This window comes from Xenopus laevis, chromosome 4L (genome assembly GCF_017654675.1).
Source record: "Xenopus laevis strain J_2021 chromosome 4L, Xenopus_laevis_v10.1, whole genome shotgun sequence".
NCBI classification, from domain to species: domain Eukaryota; kingdom Metazoa; phylum Chordata; class Amphibia; order Anura; family Pipidae; genus Xenopus; species Xenopus laevis.
Genome location: NC_054377.1, coordinates 29240382 through 29267756, shown reverse-complemented (window position 1 = coordinate 29267756; position 27375 = coordinate 29240382). Strand labels below are relative to the sequence as shown.

The following is a 27375-nucleotide window of genomic DNA, read 5'->3' as shown; positions in this document are numbered from 1 at the left end:
GGAGTCAAACACCAGGAAAACTTCAAAAGAGGCTGGCACAAGCCTAGACCCACAAAGTAGTAATGCTGGAGTCAGGTTGTGAAAGAGTTAAAAAAGCAAATGGACAATAAAATGTAAGCTTTTTTAACTCTTCTACAACCTGACTCCAGCATTACTACTTCGTGGGTCTAGGCTTGTGCCTTTCCTCCCCTATAGTATACAGACTGATCAGACTCTTCTCTTTGCAATAGACAACAGGATACTCCTAAGGGTAGGTACTACGTGGACGTTTTCGGCTTGATCCGACGCACTGCAACAAAACGCCAGCGTCAAATCACATGCAACGGAAATAAGGTAAAAGATAGAAATGTCGACAGAGTCGGCATCGTTGATCCGACACGACCTTTGGATGCAGACGCAGCGTCTGTATCCTACAGTCGTGTCGTATAAACAATGCGACTTCATCCAACAATGCATTCACTTACCTTATTTCCGTCGCATGCGATTTCACTCCTGCGTTTTGACATAGCGCGTCGGATCGCCCCCAAAAACGTCCAAGTAGTCCTATCCTAAGGGTTTAAATAACTGGCAAGACTGTTGTGAGCAGTAATTTTATATATTATGTCAAGCTGAATCTTACAACACATAGGTGTTTTATGGTTGTGGTGGATCTTTTATACCATTCCACCCCCATCATTCTGTACCCAGAGGTGCATGCAAGCGCTTAACACAGGTGGCACACAACTTGAAAGAACAGGCAGCTTTTCTTTCTGTGGTGGAACACATGCAAGATTCACCACTGGCTGAAACACCACTGAGTAAGATCCCTCAGGATAATGAAGCACAGGGCAGTCTCTGGGGCTTTGTGCACTAGGCCATGTTTGCTGGGGATAGTTGCACGGAAAAGCACACTGCTCTTCTGGTCAACCATTACCCTTTACAAACAAGTTTTAATTTAGTTTGTTCTGGTTTCATTTAGTTAATTTTAAGCATCTAACCTCACACTAACCCATAGTTGTGTCAGTTTGAAAGGATTCATAGCAATCATATTAGTTACTAGGGTGATTCTAAAACAGTTACAATGAAGCCTGTGGCATGAATAAAACCAAAGGGCTATTTGCAAGCAGCACCATAATAATCTATAAACAGAACAGAAAAGGCAGCTTAAAGGGATTCTGTCATGATTTATGATGTCGTTTTTATTTCTAAATTACACTGTTTACATTGCAAATAATTCACTCTACAATATAAAATGAATTCCCGAACTAGCAAGTGTATTTTTTTTTAGTTGCAGTATTGGCGTGCACGCAGCCTTCTCATGTCATGTGCTTTCAAAAAGAGCCAGCACTTTAGGTTGGAACTGACTTCTGGCAGGCAGTTTCTCCTACTCAATGTAATTGAATGTGTCTCAGTGGGACCTGGATTTTACTATTGAGTGCTGTTCTTAGATCTACCAGGCAGCTGTTATCTTGTGTTAGATTGCTGCTATCTGGTTACCTTCCCATTGTTCTGTTAGGTTTTTGGGGTGTGTGGGGGGGGGGTGATACCACTCCAACTTGCAGTATAGCAGTAAAGAGTGACTGAAGTTTATCAGAGCACAAGAAACTGACAATATGTCTAGCCCCATGTCAGATTTCAAAATAAAATATAAAAAATAATTTGTTTGCTCTTTTGAGAAACGGATTTCTGTGCATAATTCTGCTAGAGCAGCAATATTAGCAGATGAGTTTTGAGACAAAAAAACAAACAAACATTTTTTTCCATGATAGCATAAAACAGTGCTGTCCAATTTATATGGTACAGAGGGCCGGAATTTTTCTAATCTACATGGTGGAGGGCCGATAATGGAAGCCTGTGTTAGCCACTCCCTGTTTTTAGACCACACCCACTTTAAACCACACACAAGTTACCGCAAGACCATGTCCACATTAATAGCACCAAAAAAACAGATGGTTGGTGCTCACTGCAGGGAACAGGGCCAGAACTAGGGGTAGGCAAAGTAGGCAGCTGTCTAGGACACCATCATTGAGGGGCGCACTTTTATTTTTTTTTTTAACCTTTTCATTTTTTCAAGCGTTTATTTAATAATTTGTTTCAGTAATCATGGTCACTCAGTCGGGTGGAATCCCCTCCTTCACCTTCTCCCTCTTGCCAGCAAGTAATAGCTCCTTCTGTTTGGTGTGGCAGTGCAGAGTGACGTGCGTATATGAGTCAATGATGTGGTTGGGTGGCAGAGAGCTGGCGGCCTGCTTGGTGTGGCTCGCACTTGCTGCTCTCAGCCTTGCACAGTTGCACTGAACTGAAGACATTCTTTCTATTACTGTAAAGTGTGAAGCTTCCTGCTGACTCAGCCAGGTACAGATTTGGGTCAGGGCCCATATGTTTGCTGTTGCTGCTGGGCGCTGGCACAGGTACATAAATACTTGGGGGCAATATGATGGCTGCTGGAGGGCTGTATGATGGATGACTGCTGAGCTTGCTGGTACAGGTATGGGGGGGGGAGGCAGTATGATGGATGGCTACTGGCACTACAGGATTAACTGGACTGACTGTAGGTCAGGCATAGCATGGCAAACACAGGGTGCAAAGAGCAAGCAACGTATGACACACACAGGGAGCATAGGGAAGGCAGAACAGAGCAGGAGACAAGAAAATCAGGACCAGTCTAATATGTACTACATACAGTGACACAGTGCTGGTGCCCCACTAGCATTTTGAATAAGGTGTGAACAGGTGAACAATGTGGGCAGTTTCAGTCTTGGTCTTAGTTGTGAACAGTACTGGCCTTTAGGATATAAACAATAGAGGTGTCACAGGTGTGAACAATGCAGGGGATCACAGTGTGAATTTGAGGTTTAAACTATGCAGGGGCCAGTTAATCTCTATAGTGATACCTTTTAAAGATTACAAATGGCAAGATTACAAATGGCAGGCAGACTTTGATGTGGAGGGCCACATGGGGGGGGGGGGGCACCAGTTGGACAGCCCTGGTATAAAACATCACTACATCTCTGAAATTAGCCCAAGTCTAGTACAGAAGAATAAACCTAGAGTCATCCCTGCCAACAGTTGTGCAAATATAGGCTGTTTCTGTATATTATGTGTAGCCACATTGGGCCATTATCCAGGGCCTGCTACTCTACTTCACCCCTGCATGCAGCATACAGTCCAGCCAGTATTTTATTTATTTTTTTTACAGAAGTTGGGGGAGCGGGTATATGTATATACCATCCCCTAGTAAAAGTGGTGGTAAACTGGAGTAAAATACTTTCTCTATATTCACAAACAGAAACCCGCCTAAATTCTGACTCAACCGCCACTTTTTATATTTTAGTGCAAGAAAGGCAGTTTACAGACACTTTTATGAATTTGTCTTTCAAAATGGTGCAAAAACGACATTTTAAAAATGGAGTAAAGCTCAGTATACGTAACTCTTCCCCAGATCAATTCTAAGACCATTTGCTCTGCTTTGGTTCAGCCAATCTTCATTTCATTATTATCATTAATAGGGATTAGGCTTTTATAGTCAGGGCACAAGTTTCTTTCTCCTATAGGTGTAAAACACTCAAACAAAACAAGTAATTAAACAGTGTATTTTATACAAATTGATATGTAAAAAGTTAACTTACATTTGCATTATTCTAGTAGTTTTATCTTAATGAATGAAGCAATATTAGCAATTTGAGTGAATATATAATCTAAAGGAAAAGTAAAGCCTCCCAGCCATTTTATTTTAGTTTTAGCAGCAATTAGACAATTGATATAAGATAACAAAACAGGTTTCTGATACAAATCCCTATATTATTCAAAATAGAATTTCTTGTATGTAGACCCTTATATCTTGTTACATAAGTGGAATTACAAAAACATGTAGGCAGATTTAGAAAGCCCAGGTTATCCGGAAAAAAATTATGTATAATTTTCCTAGGTAAAATAAACCCCCTCCCCAAAAATTCCAATTTGATGGCTGACCGACAGGTGTAGCAAGAGCTAAAGACAAATTCAAGAAAAATGTCTAAAATGTTTTGCAAAAGACAAAATCTGACAACGGTCTGTTTAAAAGACAAATTCACAAAATTGGAGATAGAGGTTTGTGAATTTGGTGGGAAATCCGACATTTTTATCACCACTTTTGTGAATTCCCCCCGTTGTGTCTCGTGTCTCATGCCCCCTGCATTTTAGATTGTAAACTCTATACATCATGTAAATCGCTGTGGAATAGGTTAGCACATCGTGATACAGTAAAACCTTGATTTCAAGTTTTCCCGCATATTACATTTTTTATTTGTGGTCCTACCAATTTATAATGCATTTCAATGGGAGCATTTCCCTGATTTTAAGTAACGGTTTCCTGGATTTTACATCAATATTTTGTCTGGATGTACCCAAAAACTGCCTCCCCCCCATAAATGTTTATTTGTAAAATAGAGGTTTTAAATACTAACCGGATGTAAATTTTGTCTTGGTTCTTCCAGTAAATGGTCAATTCTAAATACTCTGCCCCTTATACAGTCCTGCACCAATCACTTATTGCTTAAAGCTGGCCACAGACACAAAGATCCGATCATATGAATCAACGTACGATCAGACTTTCCCCATCTCCCGACCTGCCACTAACCATTAAGATCAAAGTCTTACCATTCAGAAGTAGTGAGAACAGATCAGCCGATGTTCTGCCCTTGCCAGCAATCGTACGAAAGTTATGTCCGACAAAGCTAGTGAGTCTCCCTCTGAAAATCGTATGATCGGCAATACACGTAAAGATATTACCCACAGCAGACACAAATTTTCTAACCTGTCCGATATACCAAACGACCGATCTCCGCTGGACGAAAAATGCCGGGACTCTCCACACACTGTCCGAATGTCGTGCAAATCCTCGATTTGCACGATCAGATCTTTGCGTCTATGGCCAGCTTTAGGTAGTGTATGTGACCGAGAGACCTTGCACATCCTCCCCATAGTGTAACATTAAGGTTAAAAATGCATAACCAGCATTCGACTGGGCCGGCCCCACAGAGTAAGACTTCCTCCACCTCAGCTCCTGACCTCTGCCCACAAACAAGCGTGTCATAGGTATGCGCTGCCAGGGGGCGGGAGAAGGCAGAGTTGAGTTTGCTGGGGAGGGGGGGGGCCCCTGAACCCCCTAGTCCGACCCTGTGCATAAACCTCATTATCAACACAGTAAATATTGTATCTCAAGGTTAAACTGACTACTTTGTAGGGATCCACTATTTTGGATTCGGCCGTATCCCCGATTCTGTCACAAAAGATTTGGCTGAATACCGAACCAAATTTGCATATGCAAATTAGGTGGGAAGGGGAAACATTTACTTCCTTGTTTTGTGATAAGGCATGGGATTTCCATATTTGCATATGCAAAGTAGGATTAGCCGGGCAGAAGGATTTGGACGAACCCTGAACTGAATCCTGGATTCGATGCATCCCTACTACTCTGCTTATATCTTTTCAGTAATTGAAGACTGTTACTTTAACACAAGTCCCTGGTTTTACATCATTTTTTCCTGGTCCCCTAAAAACATAACATGGGGGTTCTTCTGTGGTTGTAATATAGGTACTCACTAAATGTAAATATTTATGCATGAAATACAAGAGGAGCAGAAATAAGGTCGGACTTATCCACAAGGTTTAAAAATGGACAAGATCATTGCCAGCAAACAATTATACAATATAAATAAATATATTTTTTTTAGTCTTACTTTTAAATAGATAAACAATTCAATAAGGCATGTCAATGGCAACCTAAGTTGTAGTCATATTGTTGAGTGCATTACAGTAGACTTCATAAAACTTTCAGAAAGCAATAACCAAGACCAATTCTTTAAACTTATGTTTATTAATGTCAGATCTGCCAGTATGACTTCCATATTAGTAACACAAGACATAAGGATGCGGAGACTGCAGTGACATGTGACAATGATTGGGAAGAAAGGGACTGAAGAGGTGAAGCGCATCAGACAACAGAATTTCGACACCCTCCAATCCACCAAGGCTGATGTACAGATTTAAAATCACAAACTTGCAGATTAATATTGGCAAACTGTATATGCGGCCATCTTTGAGGCATACTGTCTTAAAAGCCTTGCCCCACACACCAACAGTAATATTAAATTAAGAGGGGGCTTTAAAGGGTGAAATGGAAGTTACACTACAGGGAAGTATTCTGCTGGAGAAAAAAAAAAAAAAAAAGTGCCTATGGTTTTGAGAGACCCAGCAGATGCCAGAGGGGCTGTGAGGAATGTTACAGAAGAAGCATGGAAATGTAATAAATCATAGAGGAATAAAAAGCAGCCATCTTAATTTATTCTAGGAATGTTAGAAGCCAGTGTTAAGAGGGCAGGGGAATGAATGAGGCCCAAGGGCCTTTTAGATATGGCATGTGGGATGGGTAAGACGCCAGAAGATATTTGGCAAAATTAACTCAAATCTGAGATAAGTGCATCTACTTTGTAGACGGAAGGAAAACTTCCTCTAAGATAGTGTAAAGTATCCACAAACAAGACTACTAAAAACAAAGTAACAAAAGGCTGGTCTGCATTGGGAATGGCTTTAAAAGTGATATCTGACTGTAAAGTAAAACATGTCCTTCAAAGTAGTGAGGGATTTCAGGTAGCAGAGGGGACATTGTTGGGATAATGATTACATGGAAGCCCCTTAAAGAAGTGGCACAGACACTGGCAAAGGAAGGGATCTCAACTTCTCACGGATTTGCCTTCAAGGGAAACTACAGTGTTGCCCCCTAGTTTATCCGCAAGGTTACAGGGATCGTTTACATCTTCATAGGTGTTTATTTGCCACTCGTGTTTGATACCTGCGGAAGAAAACCAAAAAAGTTTCAGTTTTGGTAATAAACAATTTCCCTTTACAGTTTTTAATGACAAAGTATTACATATATCTATATAGGATAGTTCACCTTTAAAGCTGTAACAGATATTTTATTGTGAAGTTTTATAGCAGGATCTACATTTCTTGGAGGGGCACATTTATATACATTTGAGGCTTGGGTTCATGCAGATTTCCTGAACTCATGCATTTTTTGCAATCAATTGCTCTGGCTTGCTTCCAAACTAGTTCCAGCGAGCCATGTGACAGAAATGACATCACTAAGCTCAGATTATAACCAAAGGGATCACTAAGGATACCACGCATCCTTAATGGTGGATTCGGTGCATCCCTAGAACATAGTCTGGTGAAACTGTTCTTTTACCACTTTATTTCATCTGAATGGTTAGTGGCAGGTCGGGAGATGGCCCCGAATGATCGTTTGTCAGACATGAAGGTAAATCTACACGTCTATGGCCACCTTTATTGTAAACCTGTTGCAAACCATTTTGTATAATTAGGTAACCAACCTGGTAATCTCTTCTTGATTGCATCTTTTGAGCTAGCGTAGATCATTTTACTTTTAAGTGAGGCTTCTTCAGGGGCCCTGTAAAAAAACAAAATAACAAAAATCACTCTGGTGCTGTGCCCAGCAGTTTGCTTTTCTTGTTCTTAAAAAAAAAAAAAAAACACAACCAACACACGCCAGGTCGGCACCCCTCCTGCACTATTTTAGGCAAGCATCTCCAATGCACAGGTCTTACAGGCTGATCAATAAGGGGGCTTACATTAAATCCCCATGAATACTACAAGCTTAGATTTTCATTAGGCCTCTATGGGAGGAATCTTAAGTACCTTATGAAAAGTCATGGGGAAGAAGTCTTGTAAAACTTAAAACCCCAATAATGTAACAGTGTTAAACCACAGAGTCACTGGCATTTTAAAAACATTCCAAAGTAAAACAAAATGCTGTATCCAAGTTTAAATACTTGTTATACAGTTACCAAACCAGCTTTCATAAGGTTAAAATTTAGGCTGATGCACTAAAATGTAAACGCTCGCATTTTGGAGCCGAAAGAGATGAGAAAATTGCAGTTCTGGTTCATACTACAAGTCTGGCATTATAACTTCAACCTCATTTTAAAGATATCAGTGAGTGCCCTAAATGCACTTACATACAATGTATACTTTATGTACTCAATTTGGCATAATTGAATAAGTGGACCTGTAGAAGCAACATGTGCTAGTACCAAAATGCACATAGGTTACCCATGTGGGGCTCATTCTGCAAAACTACAGCCACAGACCTCTTTCCTACTTTGGTAACACTGAATATATTCCAGCCCTCATATTGTATTGAAGTCACTGCTCATATTTTGTTCTGTCTCTACCTATGCATACAAGATTAAGGCTTATAATCAAGACAATGTGGAAAAGCAACATAACTTGAAGAGGGCTATTTTAGCAAACACAGTTATCCTTTGTAGCTGTCGGGTGTAAAATAACTGCCACCTCTACTTAACATTTTACAGAGACCTCTAAATCAGCATCAAAAATATAAACCAGTGGATGTACAACTGAAACATTTACATTTTTAAATGACATAACCTTCTCACCAGAACACAAAAACAAGATCCTCTTTCTTTGTTTCCTTTGTCTCGTAGAGTGCATCATACAGTGCATAACGGCAGTCATTCCGGGGCAGCATCTTCACAAAGGTCTTGTAGGGATCTTCAACGTTACAACCGATATCCCCTTGCAAGATCTCCTTTCCTGGTTCCAAAATGATGGTTTTCTTGTCGTCGCTAAGACAGAAGACAACTGCCTTCTTGCGTTTTTTGGCGTCTTCTGGGGAGAGTTGATGGCGCACCTTCATTTCATTAAATACTTTAATGACATCATCGGAGACCATCACACCAGAGGCCTAAAAGAAAAACAGGTAAGATTAAGAGCCTTAAAACAGTCACCTTTATGTTGCATGTTCATATGCTGAAAAGCTCATGGGGCAGCTCACATCAAATATTTAGCTGTAGTAAAGCCATAGAGAAAGATCAGTGAACAGGAAAATAAATAAATAAAATGGGGAATACCTCCTGTCCTAAACCAGCTGTGTTTTAATTATTTTACTTGTGCTGTGACTTAGGGTAGGACTCCACAAGCGATTGTTGCGATTCGACAAAAATAAGGAAAGAGATAGAATTATTGCAGCGTTGATCCGACTGCTGGATGCAGATGCATCTCTTACCTTATTTTTGTCGCAGTGCGACAAAATCGCTCGTGGAGTCCTACCCTGAAACATGTACTTTCAGTGGTATACAATTAAGTAAAACATTACGGCCACAGCTGTTCAGACGGCAGTCACCTGAAGACCCTCATAACATAGTGAAGCTCAATTGGTGGCAACATATTCTAGTTAACCACTGATGAAAGGTTGGTGTTCAGGATTAATCCATTGTATACCGAAATGCTTTACAAGATGCTCCAAATAGTCTGGGTTAAATAAGTGACCTTTACAAGGTAGAAAACCCATTGCCTAGATGTTCAATCCAATAAAGTATTCTCAAAACTAGATGGCAGTGTTGCAGCTTTTTATTGTAAGTGTGACTAGGCCTGAATAAGATGTTAAGTTGTTGCTTCCACAGAGTTGTAATCCTCTGTGGTGCCATGTTCATACTTATGGCTAAAGGCACACGGGTGTCGTGCAAGCGACTACACCTTTTCATTAAGGAGTATTCAATTGCTACTGTAATTTCAGTTCTCTCCAGTGCAAAGATTTGCAGGAATTTTGCAGTCTAACCAAAACATTCTGTGCAAACAACCATTACCTAAAATCTGCAACAGCCATAGTTGCTAATATTAGTTAACTTCACTAAAAATCAAAAGATGCGGATTAGGCTCCATTAATATACTATCAGACAGGCTCATGGCACAAGGGCCTTATTCAGAGTGTCTGCACAGGACATTGTACCAACAAGTTAAAATCTTAATTAGCTGCAAATGCAAAGCAGAGTCTACTATGCTACAACTTATGACTTGGCCAGGCATGTGCTGGGCATAAACAGGGCTTATCCGATAGTTAGTTCTTGGGCCAATCAGGATAATACAGAGGAGCCTATGGTGATGCTTTGGACAAGGACTATAGCAACATGCCCACGTGTTACTTATCCAATGGGATTTTCAAGCCAGCCCAATATTAGTCAGGCTCATCACTTTGCCCCATACACAAGCCAATAAACAGTTAAATCTGTTTGGAGAGAGAGTCAGCAGCCGTCAGCCCGAGTATGGCCACCTTAAAGGGGAACTATTGCAAAAATTAAATAAGCACACTTTATTTCTGAAAAAATGCAGAAGTTTTAATTCATTGTATCAGAAATAATCAAGTTTACCTTCACTAGTTCTCTCTCAGCCTCTGTTTCTCTTCATTCTGTCTTCTTGCAACAATTGGGCGTCAGATTTAGTCATTGACAGTTAGATCCAATATATCTTATGGGGGGGGGGGCAGATGAAAGCGAGCTCATTTAAAGAACAGATTCCAGTACAAACAAAATAACTGCATGTAGAGAGACGTGATGTCTGGTGATTTTAATGTAGTGAGCGCCAATGCATCTTCTAGGCAAAAGGAGCAACCCCTATTAGATATATTGGATCTACCGTCAATGAATATCTGACACCCAACTCCTGCATGAAGAGCAAGATGCTAAGAGAGGAATAGTGAAGATAAACTTTATTTCAGAAACAGTACAGAATTGATTGTATTTAGAAATCACTATTTCGTTATGCTGAAGTTTAAATTTTCATTTTTGCGATAGTTCCCCTTTAAAAAAAAACAAAAACAGAGACAGGTCTAGTACATGCCCCATATGCACATTCTGTAACAATTCTTATTTGCACAAGTTACCACCGACACACAAAATTTAAAAACACTACCAACCACCATGAATAATGCCAAAGGATGTCGGGTGGGGAGTAAAGACCACCACTATTTAACTCTGGAGCACTGGAAACCCTTATATGTTGAATCAGGCATCACCATGTGACAGTGAGACAGCATCAAGAATCAGGTCTTGGCAGAATGAAAATTTAAACGCTGACTAAAGAACGGAGACAAATCTATGCATCACACTGCGTAAAACCCTTTCCTGCTGTAGCATGATAATGCAGCCATGCAAATAATGAGTGTGCAGAACTGGGATTGCCAAGATGGAACTTAAGAGTCAGGCTTCACTGGTCTCCACAGAACCATTCATATTTGTTAATGACATGCTGAGATGGCACGGATTGTTTCATGCACAGAAAAGGACACTCAAAAGTCTTGTATTGAGAATAATATTTCTGGTTAAAAAAGGAATGCCACATCAGTGAAGTTGTCTTTGCCTGAATGGAATGGCCCGCCTTCCCCTTCTGTGGATTTCAATTTGAAAAGCAGTTGCTCAGATTAAAATATGTGTACGAGACTAGACCAGAGCCAGCACACCGGCAAAACAAGATCATTTATATTGAAACAGGCAATTCTACAAAATACTTGTGCGGTTTGCTATTCAGTAAAACAAGAAATTCACCAAACACAGAAATTCTTCCAAATCACACAGCACTTTGCAAGATCTGGTATCTCTACTGGCAGAGGATCAGCCATGCGACTGTTGTCCGACCATACTATATCCAAACCATGAATTGGATACTAACCCCAGAATGTGTAACTAGTTCAATATTTGGCCAAGTCTTATGTGAAGGATTTAGCATTTAACCAAATCAAAGTGCCTCAGGTATAACGCATCCCTACATACTAAATACCCAAATTAGTATGTTCTAGAATAGCCAACTAAGCAACTTTTCAATTGGTCTTAATTTTGTAGTGGTTTTTTGTTTATTAAATAATAAAATGCCTTCTGACTTTCCAGCTTTTAAAATGGGGGGGGGGGGGCACTGACCCCCCCCCCCCCCATGTAAAAACAAATGCTCTGTAAGGCTACACATTTGTTACTTTTTATCTTTCTATTCAGGCCCTTTCCTATTCACACTGCAGACTTTTATTCAAATCAATGCATGGTTGCAAGGGTAAGTTGGACCCTAGCAACAAGACAAATTATAAACTGGAGATCCACTGAATAAAAAGCTACATAACTCAATAACTACAAATGATAAGACAACCAATTGCAAATTGTCTCAGAATATCACTCTCTATATCATACTAAAAGTTAACTCAAAGGTGAACAACCCCTTTAAGTTAAAGTTCTCGACAGCCCTTGGCTCAACAGTTTACAATATATGCTGTATTATGTAGCTACAGAACCCCCCCCCTCAAAATCTCTCAACAATGTATTAGTGTTAGCAGTTGTCATGCCTCCCAAATGTTATAGTCTCTACATTCCAGTTACTCCTTTCCTTCCAATGTCCATAAACATATATAATTTTTCCCTTTCAGCTTTGTTCTCCACTTCTCTCCTTAATTTCACATTCTGCTTTCTTTTCCCCCTATAAAAGTTAAATTTGTATCCAGGTTTTTAAAGTACTCATTAAATAGTTTATCCAACATTTAAACCCCTTGTGCCCCCCATCCCAAGTCACTATTCTTAAATTATATTCCCCCCCCCCCTTCTATTTAATCTTCTCACTGCCCTTAAATGAACATTAACATCAAAAAAAATAAAGTATTTTAAAGGAATAAAAAAAATACACTGCTACTATAGGCATTTAAAAAAAAAAAAAAAAATTATATATACGAAAAGCTACGAAAGGACAGCACAAAGGGCTGGTTAGGTTTGTCAGCATTCAAATCTACCACCTTATATGCAACATGAGATTCCAAGTGCTGCCTTGTGTGTGACTTTCTCACTGGTATGCGAGCAATTTGAATGTATAAAGATGACCATTCACAGGCTGGTGTCTCGACTGTAGAGCATTGGCACACGCATGGAAAAAAACCTGCAGGCCTTTGGGACTGCCCAAACGTTTGCTATTGTGCTTAAAGACGAGAATTCCTACAGCTACATTTTATGCCAACTCTGGAAAGAACACAAAGTTCCCTTTAAGCCACACACACCATCTAGTGTTTAAAACATTTTTACAGTTTCTATAAAAACCGAGACTTAGCTGTAGAATTAGTTGAAATTATAAAGGAGGGAATATTTTTTTTTATTTAAAACATACCCCCTCAAATGGTAGAGCAGCAAAAGCACTTAAATATATAGCATTTTGCTAAAATCATTTTTATTTTTGGTGTGCAAGATTTCAATGAATTTGTGACATGGGTTCCCTGTGCCATTTGCATCTAATTTTCTATGCAAGCAGTCAGAACAACCTTTCATTAGAAGAAATCTGTAAGCACAGGCTTCATATGAAGGCCACAAAAAATTAAGTGGGTATATATTATGGGTACTCAGACGGCTGAAGAACACAAACAGCGTTAACGGCACTTGGCCCTGCTGGTGAACCAATGGTCAAACTGTCTGATATGCAGGTACAACATCAAGTATAGTGACTTTTACAATGGTCAATGAAACAACTATTTGCAAGCTAAACCCTATCTGTGTTTAGGCAGGCTGAGAGAAATCAGATCAGTTTTAATAACCTTGTGTAGCTGCATGGACAGGCACAGCGTTGGCCTGAGTGCAGCTTCACAGAACAGGGATTAGCCTAAAAAAAAGCAAAAAATAAAAAATGAGAATGCATTTTTAGGCTGCTGTCTACGTTGCTGCACTCAGACCTAAGCTCTACTTGTCAGGGAAGCAACACAGGAGAGTATTCCATTTTTGGTGCGGTGGTGAAGAAAAATAAAAAAAAAAAAAAATTAAAAAATTTACAACACCGAGACCTAAATAAAAGCTACTTATTAAGGCCAATCATGTACACTATCAGACTAAGTGGGCTATGGACCCAATGGAAGCATGCCATATGAGGGGGCAAACACTTATGGCCACAGTTCTACTCACTCAGCCCAACAGCTCAGTTAAAGGAAAACTATATCCCACCCCAAACAATGTAAGTCTTTAAAAAGATATTGCATAAAACAGGAAGTGGAGTGCTGCTGCACTTCCTCTTTTTACAGTGCACCATGCACTTGCCAACATGGCACATGGGCAGATGTAGTTTTTAAACTTGCCCCATCAATGAACCAACCTACAACCACATGTGGGGAAGATGCCAAGGAACCACCAACCTTGGGTGTCATGGTCCTTAAGTCTTTAGGGAAGAGATTTTAGCACATAAATAAGGGCTGTTGGTTTGGTGAAAACATGTGAGCAGAAAAACAGTTGAGACACAAACTTTTCACAACACTCTAGAGCAGAGGTCCCCAACCTTTTTAACTCATGAGCCATTACACATTTAATTACATTTTACACATTAAAAAGTGTAAAATAATGTTGGAGAGCAACATAAGCATGTAAAAGTTCATGGGGCTACCAAATAAAGGTTGTGTTTGGGTATTGGTAGCCCCTATGTGGACTTAAAGCCAACGAGAGGCTCTGTTTGGCAGTACACGTGGTTTTTATGCAACCAAAACTTGTCTGGAATTCAAAAACAAGCACCTGCTTGAAGGCCACTGGGAGCAACATCCAAGGGGTCGGAGAGCAACATGTTGCTCACAAGCCACTGGTTGGGGGTCACTGCTCTAGAGGATACCTTTGATTTAGATGCAGCAATAAGTGGTAAAAGCCCTGTACTCCAGTTGCTTGTTTTCTTCCTACCGTATTGAATATTTCTAGCAAACCACCAACTCTTGCCCCTGACTTGCACTTTAACCTTTTACAACCTTCACAGCCATACTACTTTTATCCACGGGAAAGATACTTCTCCCAACATTCTCAGTGATTCCATCACCTTTAAGGGTTAACCTTTAGTATGTTATAGAACGACCTATTAACTTTCAACTTTTTTTTTTTTTTATTCGTAGTCTTCTGGTTCTTCCTCTTTTCAGATGGTGGGTCACTGACCCCTACAGGCAAAAAGCCATTGCTCCGAGGAGACGATATTCCGATTTCCTTTCTATTATTCGGGCGCTAGGGTTGCCACCTTTTCTGGACAAAAATCCCGGCCTTCCTGTCAGTGGCGTAACTAGATGTTGCTGGGCCCCACAGCAAATTAATTGTAGGGCCCCCAACATATCCAGTGTTTGTCCTGTTTTAACAATATATGTTGAAATTGCTCATCAATGAGAGCCTCATGGGGCCCCCTGTACCTCCTGGGCCCCCCTGCAACTGCAGGGTCTGCTTCCTCTGTAGTTACGCCCCTGCTTCCTGTATATATTTAGCTTTTTTCCCCCCATTGGGATGAACCATCATTGGCAGCTATAGGCCCTCTCCTATTCAAAGATCTCATTCCTACCACTGCCTGGATAGCAGAAAATAAAATGGACCCTGGCAACCAGATAGCTGTAAAAATGCCAAACTGTAGAGATGCTGAAGCTACTCAATATAAGGAAGAGCAATTGCAAGTTACCTCAGAATAGAAATGCCTGCGTCATACCAGAAGTGGTTTGTACAGGGAGCTACCCCTTTAAGAAGAGGCTCAAAGTCCACATTCCCCAAGCCCTGAGAAGTATGGCGAATTGCAGCATTTTCTACAGACACAGTGCGCATAACTGTTGCTCGCACTCCCTACACAGCCAGCTCGACACATATCTGGGCCACCAGAACAGGAATGGGAGGAAATGTAACTAACGAGCTGAATGTAAAGAGTGACAGGGCGGCAGCTTCTGACAGAAGGACCAGAACCGCCCATTATTCAGCCCGCTAGAGGGAAACTGGTTTAGCAAAAGCCTTTTATGCTTTTGGCGCCCCCTCCCTTGGAGGTGTGGCCTCCCGTCGCCCACTGTCCGGTACAATGGCGCGCAACATGCCAGCGCCTCTCGCTTAGTAATATAACCAGGATCCCTTGCACGCTGCGGTTACGCGCAGCGCGAACGCCGCAAACTCTGCGCGCTCCCGCCCACAAGGCATCTCTGCAGAATAGGCGCCAACTAGAAAAACCGGTACCCGATTGATACCCAGTAGATGCCATCTCTAGAGGTAAGAAGCCGGGAGACTTTGTTCTACCTCATTCTATGGAATTTACACAATGGAAGGGAGAGCGTCCTCGTTAAAATCCATTACCGATGAAAGCGTGATTAAAGATTGCCGACATTGTGACGTCCGACTCGGCGGGCAGTCGATTAAACTAGGCTTCGCTTACTATTACCTCTAAAGCTACAAAGTCATTGAAAAGGGGGCAAAAAATGGCGACAGGAGGGAGCGGCTCCCGGCATCCTCTTTTACTTGCTCCAGGATTGGCGTACAACGAACTCAATTCATCACCCACCCAATATGCTACTCACCATTTTGTACTGAAGGGATAGGCCGCGTTTAGAACGATGAAATACAAGAAGCGGGTTAGAAGGCAGCCGGGGTCTTGAGCAAGGTACGATGAATAGCCGTGCCACTGCCTCCAGACTCACACTGAAAAGAAGCCTCCTTCCGCTATCTTTAAGCGTTGTACAATGAGGAGGGAGGGACCCGTTTCCTGTATGGTCACGCGGGGGTTGCTGGGTGTTGTAGTAGTTCGGTGAATTAGTTTGTAGTCCGAGGGGGTGGTCATTGTGCTTGCGGTCCGCTGTGTCTATGACGCGCAAATGGGGTGGGATTTCGGGATTGGTCATACTGGGTGTGGAAAGTGGTGGGTTTCTGTGTGAGGAAACCCTGGTAGCCGCCATATAAATCCAGTATCAGGAAAACCTGAATATTACAGATTATTGTATTGTGCAGAAATCACTTTCTCGGTTTCTCTCACATGGTGGGAATCGTTTCGACGTCCATAAGACCACTTTAAAGCTGTCTGAAGTGATTGTCATTTGTATATCCATATACACTACATCATTTCACTGTCACGGCTCCCCGAGTCAAATAAATGGTTGAACCCGATAATAATTAGTGTGGTAGTTATGGACTAAACTGTTCTGTCAGGAAAGTCTGGATTTTGCATGGCTTTTGCTGTATAAGCAGTGCATTTCTGTTGGAAGGTGTCACTATATCCCTGATTTGAGTTTCCTCAAGAAAAGGGTTAAAGAAAACAGGGTCCACTCCTGGATATAAAAGGGGGGTTGTGGGAGCACTCCTAAAGGTTGAGGTACACGGGCAGATTCGTGGAGATTTAATTGCCTGGCGACTAGTCAAGTCAAGTGGATTTTATTGTCATTTCAGCCATATACAGTAAATACAGTACATAGTAGAAACAAAATGACGTTCCTCCAGAACCCCCTGGTGCTATACAAAACAACTATAGTTGTCTAGTAATCGCCTCTTCGTCTGGGCAACAATATCTTCCCGTCCTATATAATGAAAAGTCGTCTGCGCTAAAGCACACGCGGCACTTCGTTGTCCGAAGTTTCCTCACGAGGAAACTTTGGACGACTTCGGAAAATCTCCAAATCTGCCCGTGTGTCACAACCCTAAGGCTTAGTAAAAATGTATTAAAGAATAATGGAAGTGCTACTGACTTGGCCAATAATCAGTGCACATTCCCTGGTCCCCTGTCTAATTAATTCAGTATATATGCAAGAGATAGGCCAAACCAATGCCCATTTTTTTAAAAAATATTCCTGGATATGCTCATTGGCATGGGTGTGTGGCCAAAACTACTGCCTATTTGACCAAAATCTCAATGGACATGATCCAATATCTATAGGAAAGGCTGGAAAATATTGTTAGATGGTGCTGCTAGGTGATCTAGTCAGTGGCCAAATGATCAGATCAGCCACATTGGGGTGAGTAAATGGGCAAAATGGACCTTCCAAAGCTGTATCTAGTTTTAATGATAGTTTTAATGGTACTTCTGTTAGTTGCTGTGGTCCGGACTGAGAGTCGGCCCTGGCATTTCAGGTACATAGAGGCCCAAACAGCCCACACAGAGGCCCAAACAGCCCTCACCAGCCCACTAAATACTGACTTTCTATAGGACCTTATAGCAGCCCCTCTGGCATTTGCCAGAACTCACAGATTGCCAGTCCGGGCCTGGCTGTGTTGCGCCACCTTTGGCATATTAAGCCATGTACAGTATGACCGCCACGAGTTTTGCACCTTGTTACAGTGGTGTGCATTTGCTGACTGTTAAATGGACTGAAGGTGTTGAAGCTGTACCCTAGCCATGTGCCCTTTTCTATGTAAATGCATTCACAGCAAATGCAGGAGACCTCATAAGCCCCCTGAGATCACATTTATTAATGTTGACTGTAATCCGATACATTTTCTACAATTGCAATTTTTCAAGTCTTTCCCTCTTTGACAAAAGTATGCAAACATTGAAACTATGTGGCAATGGCAGTAGGTTCCCATTAGCTATATAATTTCAAATGTTCATTTTACTGTGACCATTCTAAATATGGTAAAGAAAATAGATGAAATGTTTTCAAATAAAGCCTTTTAAATCTCTCTCTTGGTGTAGTGCCACATATGACAACTAAAATGTCTGTACAGCACACTCGTACTAGATGTTATGTCTGCTGTTAATAGGAGGCAGGGGGTTGGGCCTGTAAATGAGTCCTGTGTTGTCATTAATGATTTCCCAATAGCCTCATTATGATTGTGTTTAGCCAAAGTTGGCAAACAATTCATTACTTCAAGCGATGGTGTGACTAGTCTATAGGCTAAGTGTCCATGTCTGGATCTATTAATTAGTGCTAGAGTTTCATGTAGTTATTATGAGCTGCCATTTACTTAGGTGCTGTGCCCCATTTACAGTAAATCACTGCAGTTCTTGGTGGAAACTTACATGCTATGACCATAACATTAAAGCTGGCCCCTGACCTCATTGCATTGCTACACGAAATCAGAGGGGATCACTTTAGAAAAAAATAAAAACCTAAAAAGTAATATACACTGTATTTGCATATGTATGAGCATATTTTATGGGTTAGTATTTATATTTTCTTTCACACCTTCCCTCTTTAGTTATACCAACCGCCAAATAGAATGGAGAACAGTGGAATGCATGGCTGTTTCATACAGAGAATCAGTCAGATAGCATATATGTGTGTAATAGTATATATAAAAAAAGAAATGCTGTCATAAATTATGTCTAGCCTAAAGGCACGTTTATGTCAAATGATTTGCGGTTAATAACCTTTTTATACTGCCAAGTGAAGATCAAGTACAAGTTTTTTTTTCCTGTTTATAAAAGTAATGCTTTTTGTATTACTCCTTATTATACAGGAGCTGTAGATATGATTACAGTGTTATTAATAGGGAAGAAGGCTTGTAGAGTTATGATGGCAAAAAAAGACATGGGCTGCCAGGAGTTTTACATTCTATACTTATCTTTGTTGTTATGCTTGATTTATTTAGTGCCAACAGATTATACAGCAGATCCAACATACAACAATGTGGTGGTTCTGTCACTCACAGTGCCTATTGGTTTCCCACCTGGACAGTGGGCTGTGTGAGCCCAAACATTCATTAGGGGAAACAGCTCAGAGAGATAAGGCAGCCTTTAACATGCTAATCATATAAAATGTACACAAAAGACACTACATTGATGGATCAAATGCTAAGATGTATTCTTTAAATGGATGCTGTCATGGGAAAACATGTTTTTTCTCAAAATGCATCAGTTAATAATGCTGCTCCAGCAGAATTCTGCACTGAAATCCATTCCTCAAAAGAGCAAACATATTTTTTTATATTCAATTTAGAAATCTGACATGGGGCTAGACATATTGTCAGTTTCCCAGCTGCCCTCATTCATGTGACTTGTGCCAGCACTTTAGGATGGAACTACTTTCTGGCACGCTGTAATTACTCCTACTTAATTTAACTGAATCAGTCTCAGTGGGACTTGACTTTTACTATAAAGTGCTGTTCTTAGATCTCCCAGGCTGCTTTTATCTTGTGTTAGGGAGCTGCTGTCTGGTTACCTTCCCATTGTACCTTTTGTTAGGCTGCTGGGGGGGAGGGGTGATATGACTCTAACTTGCAGTACAGCAGTAAAGAGTGACTGAAGTTTACCAGAGTAGAAGTCACATGACTGTTGGCAGCTGGGAAACTAACAATATGTCTAGCCCCATGTCAGATTTCAAAATTAAATTTAAAAGTTTGCTCTTTTGAAATGGATTTCAGTGCAGAATTCTGCTGGAGCAGCACTATTAACTGAAGCGTTTTGTAAAAAAACATGTTTTCCCATGACAGTATCCCTTTAACTTAATTTCTTTATTTAGTGGGCATTAGGTATTTGGGGGCTACCAATGGCATTCTTGCATTGTGGCTCGTTGCTTTTAAAAAAAATCTGGTTTTGTTTTTTTTTGTGTCTGATATCCACAGTTTAATCTGCAGAGCTCACTTCAAAACAAGTTTTTAATTGCACGTTTAAAGGAGTAAAAAGCACTTGGCTAAAGAAAATGTGATCATATGTGTTAGCAACTCAACACCATGTGTTTAGAGTTTTTTTCTGATGGGCTGGTCATCAAATGCTGAATGTATATCCTGAAATATTGCTTCATAGTCCACAGTAGTTGTAACTTTGCACTCAATGGCATAGGGCCCTTGATCCATTTGAAGATTTTTTAAGCCGATGATTGGCACTCGAAAACTCGATCAATTCGAACTATTCCAGTTTTTTTTTTGTCGATAATTTGAGTAATAGAGTTTTTCCCCCGGATTGATTCCGGTTTTTTACATTTGGGTTTTTTTCATAAATAAGCAAACATTCGAGTTGTGAGTTTATTCGAGGTAGAAAAAAACCCCTCACAAACTTGACTTTTGATAACTAACCCCATAAATGTGTATTTGCATCTGCCTTGATAAATCATGCTATTCTGCACAAAGCTGTGATTATGTTTGAATTCTGGCAATAACTGCATGGTGGGGAACAAACATAACTATACGAGGTACTGCTTTGTAAATAAGCACAACTGATTATGTTACCAAAATGCTACTGATTTATTGTAAATGCATGACCCTCAATATTTTTCATAGTGGCATAACATAAGAGATATGGGTCGTGCTTGACTTGCTTGTTTGCAGCAGGGAACATTGAATTAATGGAAGCAATGGGGAGGGGAAACCATACAACAGAACCAGAGAATGTCCAGGCCCCCTTATCCCCCAGGGTGACTCTACTATATGGTAGTTATACCACTGATTTTTCCTTACAAACTGTATAGCTATAAAGTAGGCGTAAATTCACAGTTCAAGTCCATGTTCATTCAGCATGCCGAGTCTGCATTCCAAAGGGATTGTGTATGCATTTTGTTTGCTGCCTGTTAAAAGCCGTGACGTACATGCCAAGACGATCGGGCAGTATGTGCGCCTAGCTTTACACTATAGAGGGTTATTTACTAAAATCCAAATATTTTTGTGTTTCTCTGAGATGGCGGATTTTTGGATTCTGACTTTTTGCAGCATCAGACTTAAATAAATTCTGAAAGATTTTGCACCAAAAAACGCACTTTAGTAAATAACCCCCTTAGTTTATCGGATATTTTTCCACAAATACATAGCAGCCCTTGCTTGGGGTTTCAAAAGCATAATTCATTCTGCGGGATACGATTGCAGAACTCTGGGCTATAGATCTATCTCCGTTAGCCTTTCAGACACATCTATTCAAACAACCACAATGAACTGTTTCATTCCAGCAATATAAAAGTACTGTACGTGTACATAGCAACCTGCAAGAATTGAATGTTTCATGCCCCTGCACCCATATTGAGTGAAAGAAACAGGTGCTTTATTTAGCAGCTACGTGCGAGGGGGGGGGGGAAGGGGATCAGGCTTCTCAGATCTTGTGTAGGGAAAGCAGCAAAATATCTGATCGTAAAAGGCCTCACTCTCTCTCTCTTTTTGTCTGGTTTCTGCTAAGCTTTTTGCTTGGGCTGAGACCATGGATTGCCCTATATGTCCTAATATGGACATGTAGGCTGCAGTGGGCGTGACCAGGCTTCATCGTGGCCTGTGGAGGGAGGGGGGGTTGTTGAGGCGTCTGGGACTTCCTTTTTTGGAAGTAAGTGAAACCTTCTCAGCCTTGATCTAAAGGCAAGCCTAGCAAAAGACATTTGAAAAGATGCAATTGGGAGGAGGGGGCTGCCCAAGAGGTTGTGTGTGTGCTATTGTGCAGTAGCTGGAAAATTAAACTGGAAGGAAAAAGCTCTTTGTTGCTCCTGGTTCATTGTTAGGAAAGCTGCAAAGTATTAAGCTATATTGGGAACGCTAGCATGTCATGCCCTTTGTTATTTTCACATAGCTGCAGACTTGTTAGCCATAGCGATTTCAGCATGAGAATTAGGTCGGGAAATATATGTGCCAGCTTTACAGTAGGCATCATTAAGGAATTTATAATATATTTAAATTCATGCACAACATAAATTACTTGTTTTCACGCATAGACAGATAATTGATTCGATTAGAGAGTGAGCGCAAGATCCAGATTTTACACGTACTATTAGCATCTGTCTGTTGAACACATTGATACAGTAACACATATGGCAGAAATGTAACAGTAGCAAGAGCCCCGACTTTATTTAATCACTGTTTTTATCCTTTAAACTGTTCCTACTCTATATTGTCTTTATACAGCACCCTAATGTTGTTAGATCAGCTGATTTATTGTTTATTTTCTTAAACATCTCACTTTGACCATACTCCTCTTTTGTAAGTGTAGCTTTCACATTTTGTACTTGGTGTAATGAAAGATGGAAATGTAAAGTCAGACACATTGCTGGGTGATATCGATACATAAACTACTTCTACTCCAAATATTAGACCATTATTTTGCCAGTCATTGGTCATTCATCTTGTGTCACTTGCTGTGCTAAGCTGATTTGTGCAGGACCCTCTTTAACTTGTTTATTGGTTATTGGTTGTTTTTGTATGGAAATCTGTATGTTCAATGTATAAATCCATTTATAACACAGTGCTGCAGAATATGCTAGTGCTTTATACATTTGTGTTAGTATTTAAAGGGTTTGTTCACCTTTAAATTAACATTTAGTATGATGTAGATAGTGATATTCTGATACAATTTCCAATTGGTTTTCATTTTTTATTATTAGTGGTTTTTGAGTTATTTAGTTTTTTATTCAGCAGCTCTCCAGTTTGCAGTTTCAGCAATCTGGTTGCTATGGCCCCAATTACCCTGCACTGATTTGATCAGAGACTGGAATATGAATAGGAGAGGCCCTAAAAAGAAAGATAAGTAATTACAAGAAGCAATAACAACAGTGTCAGACTGGCCCACCGGGATACCAGGAAAACTCCCGGTGGGCCCAGGTGTCAGTGGTCTCTCTTGCTTCTAAACTTTTGGCCTATTTATGGTCATTCCCTATTTCGTTATGGGAAAAAATCCACAATAATGTAAGAATATAGTTAGTAGATATAAAAGACTAGAAGAATAAAGAGGTTGAGTGAGAAAAGGAGGAATAATAGTTTGGAAAGGTTTTCTGGTGGGCCCCTGGCATCCCAGTCCGACACTGAATAACAACACATTTGTAGTTTACAGAGCATGTTTTTAGATGGTTCAGTCAGCCATTTGAATGCTAGAAAGAGTCAGAAGACAACAAATAATTAAAAAACTATACAAAAGAAAAAATGAAGGCCAGTTGAAAAGTTGCTTAGAATTAGCCATTCTATAACATTTTAAAAGTTAACTGAAAGGTGAACCACTCATTTAAAGGGGAAGGAAATCTAACGAAGCACAAAGATTAGCCACAATAGTGCAAGCTATAACACTATATTTATTCTGCAATGCTAATGCTTTACCATACCTAAGTAAACAGCTCTAGAAACTCTCTCTGTTTGTTTAGGATAGCAGCTGCCATATTGGGATGACATTGGTGTGACATCACTTCCTGCCTGATTCTCTCCCTTCTCACTCAAAGTTCTGGGCTCAGATTACTGTAGGGAGGAGGGAAAAGGGAGGGGGATAGGGAGAGAGGAGAAAACTGAGCATGCTCAAGCCCTTGCCCAAGCCCTGGATGTTTAAGCTGAAAACAGGAAGTCTGATACAGAAGCCCATGTGTACACAATTAAAGGAATGAAATGCTGTGTATCTTTTGACAGAGGACTCAGAGAAGCATTACTTTGAGGGTTTACTGCTTTATTTATATAGACCTTTCTGACAAAGCTTACTTAATTTTAGCCTTTCCTTCTCCTTTAAGAAGGGTTTCATACTGTTTATTTGAATAGTTTTTAGGATAAGGGCTTTTTGTGTAATTTGGCTCACCATACCTTAAGGCTACTAAGAAAAATTTTAAACTTGAAAAATACCAATAGCATTGTTTTATTATTACACAGAAAAGGACATACCGTATATACCCGAGTATAAGCCGAGTTTTTCAGCATCCAAAATGTGCTGAAAAAGTCTACCTCGGCTTATAGTCGGGTCAGCGGTACCCGACCTGAGTCGGATTGCAGTCACTTTTAATCATTCCTATACCAATAGTTCACTTGGGGAGAGACTGCAATATCCCACAATGCCCTCTGTTGGTTATATGAAAGAATAACAGTGCGCCCTCTGTTGGTTATATTAAAGAATAACAGTGACTGCAATATCACACAGCACCCTCTGTTGGTTATATGAAAGAATAACAGTGACTGCAATATCACACAGCGCCATCTGTTGGTTATATGGAAGAATAATAGTGACTGCAATATCACACAGTGCCCTCTGTTGGTTATATGAAAGATTAACAGTGACTGCAATATCACACAGCACCCTCTGTTGGTTATATGAAAGATTAACAGTGACTGCAATATCACACAGCGCCCTCTGTTGGTTATATGAAAGATTAACAGTGACTGCAATATCACACAGCGCCCTCTGTTGGTTATACGAAAGATTAACAGTGATGGCAATATCAAACAGCACCCTCTGCACATGGTAGTGGGACAGTGGGACAATGCACACAGTAATCCGTTTGGCAATTCTCTGTCACCATCAACTTTGCAAAGAAGTCCGGTTGATCGCTGGGGGGGTCGCTTTGGCAGAATGTGCGCTGCTGGTAGTTGTGTCTAGGCTTATACTAGAGTCAATACGTTTTCCCAGTTTTCGTGGGTAAAATTAGGTACCTCGGCTTATACTCGAGTATATACGGTAATTTAAAAGAATGGATTTATTTGAAACATACTTTTTGGGAGATGGCCTTTCTGGTTTCTGGGTGAGAGATTCCATAACTGTATTTCAGTCAGGTAACATACAGATTTGAAGTTTGGTTATTATTTTTTCCTCTTGTATGAAACTTTGTGGCTTTCATAGAACTGTATAATTTATGATCAGGGCAGTTACAGTTGTAACCTTTGCTCTTGTTCTTGCACGTACCTGCACTGATATGTTGATTCACAGGTGGAGGAAGGGAAGGGAGTATGAACAGGGGAGGGAAAACATAAGGTGTGTCAGGAATTTATGAAAAGTATTCACATCCACAGCATAAAAATTCCAGGCATGGCCAAGCTGTCAACAATATGTATTTTCTCAGTCTTTGAATTGAATATCACATTTTCTTCTTATACACAGAAAGCACAGATGTGACATTAGTATTCATATGTAAAACATGGTACAATGATTTCCCAGGTGAAGTAACTCCCTAGCAAGCAGCCAATAAGATGATTGCTTTTAAATGAGATGACAAGTAAACATTACCTACTGATTGGCCACTGTTGGTGACTATACCTGTTGCAAGCTTTGCACCTTTTATTACATAATACCGTAGAGCTCATTTATCAGACTTAGCACAAATTTGAGGGTATCCAGTGGAAAGTTCCCTAGTATGTGCGTCAGACATGCAGAAAAGGAAGTGATACACAATGTACAGGAGAACCCTATACTTAAAGGATCAGTAACATCAATTTTTTTTATTAAAAATTTGCGAAGAACTAAAAAAACCACAAAGACATATTCAACTTTAAATCGCTTTTAGTTTCATTTCTTTATTAAGAAATAACTTAGTGAAACTCCGCTTGCGCTCTTCTGAAAAGGCAACACGGCGATGATCCATCATGCAGTGCTCGATTTTTCCTCCCTGGCTAACTCCCATAAGGAAAGCAGGGAGGAGAAATCGATCGCCACACGATGGATCGCCTTTTCTGAAGAGGAGCACAAGCGGAGTTTTGGTAAATTGTTTCTTAATTAAGACTTAGCAATTTAAAAGTTTAATATGTCTGTGGTTTTTTTTTTTTTCTCATTCTACACTAACAAATTTTTTAATAAAAAAACTTGATGTTACTGCTCCTTTAACGAGCCACAGTGATATCCAGCCATTGCCCAGTGTGCAAGTGCTTTGTGCATGGACACTAAGGCCATGATTTTATATCCCCATTGCTCTTGCAGTCGTGTTCAAAACAGTAGTAGTAAATAAGCCCCATTTTCTTACAAAAAATATCCGTATGCTTAAGATTAGTATGCATCAATCAAGGTTTTTATAGGCAAAGTACCGAAATGACGTCACGCTGGCGAATTTTCGCCAGTGTTAGTCACTTCGCCCTTTAGTAAATTTGTACTATACAGTGCCAGTGCAGTATATCAAATAGATAGTACCTTGACTACACCACATTATAAGGCACATTGAACCTTTAGGTTGAGGACACACAGAGTGTTGGCACCACTGCATTGAAAAGTGCATTTTCTGCCTGCGAAGGGCCAGCCTGAAAACGCAAAAGCAGGTATCATTGGCCTGACTTCGGCTCTACTCGTGTGCATACTTTTCTGTGCAGATCAATGGACCTGGAAAATCTGAGAAATAATTGGAGGCTACATTCATCTGTTTCCTAGAAAAGCCCAAAGCTTACCAAAGATGTTTCATATGATTTTTGTCAGAGCTGTGGAGTCAGGAGCAATTTTGGGTATTTGGAGTGAGAGTCTACAAAACTCCAACTCCCACTCCTAATAACTTTAAATACAAGCACTGAAAATAATCAAATCAGATTAAAGAGCTTCTGTGAAGAAATATATGGCAGAAGTACAGTAATTCTGTTTCTAAGAGCAATACTTTAGTTCATTTGTGATTGTATTAAACAGCTATTCTACAGCTATATGCAAAGTTCAATTAATATATAAGTTGTTTTAGGTTTTCCAATTGTTTTTGTTTTATTGTAGTTTAACTTTGGTTTAGAATTACCAAAGGATGTGGTTTATATGTTTGAGCTTTGGCAGTAATAAAATGCCTTGTATGTTGTGCACTTCTTTCACTCAGCATGGAAAATACCATGGTATATTAAAGGAAAAGTAACACCAAAAAATGAAAGCGTTTTAAAGTAACATATAATATATACTGTTAGCATGCACTGGGAAAACTGTGTGTTTGCACAGATTACATAACAAATAACAGATAAAACACCATTGTATTGGACAGGACTTATATGTTATGTGCTGTGTAACCTGTGCCTTTTTTTCCTGTTTTTGAATGGCTGCCTCCCATGGCTACACAGCAGCTTGCTTATTATCTGAAGCAAACATGCCAGTTTTACCAGTGCAGGACTTCAGTAAACAATATTTTCATTACTTTAAAACATAATTTTTTGGTGGTACTGTTCCATTAAAAACAGAGGAGTCTGAGTACTAACTCCACAGCCCTGATTTTTGGTATGTGTACGGTGTCCTGAT

General features: G+C 40.2%; 2 protein-coding genes across 4 annotated transcripts in view; one reads left to right on the top strand and one right to left on the bottom strand.

The window, feature by feature from the left end:
• Positions 1-5817: 5817 nt before the first annotated feature.
• Positions 5818-16468, bottom strand: cfl1.L (cofilin 1 (non-muscle) L homeolog). The gene is made up of 4 exons (XM_041590025.1): positions 16133-16468; positions 8439-8746; positions 7353-7429; positions 5818-6811 (listed from the first exon to the last, which is right to left on the bottom strand). The coding sequence occupies exons 1-4, from the start codon at positions 16451-16453 to the stop codon at positions 6693-6695; spliced, it is 825 nt and encodes a 274-aa protein (XP_041445959.1). The 5' UTR covers positions 16454-16468; the 3' UTR covers positions 5818-6692.
• mus81.L (MUS81 structure-specific endonuclease subunit L homeolog) overlaps positions 14443-27375 on the top strand; it is a 74598-nt gene continuing 61665 nt past the window's right edge. For 2 of the 3 annotated variants that reach the window (XM_041590023.1, XM_041590024.1), the window contains exon 1: positions 14443-15827. The gene's annotated coding sequence lies outside the window, so the exon portion shown is untranslated. The remainder of the gene's footprint in view (positions 15828-27375) is intronic. The other variant, XM_018257685.2, reaches the window with a different exon arrangement.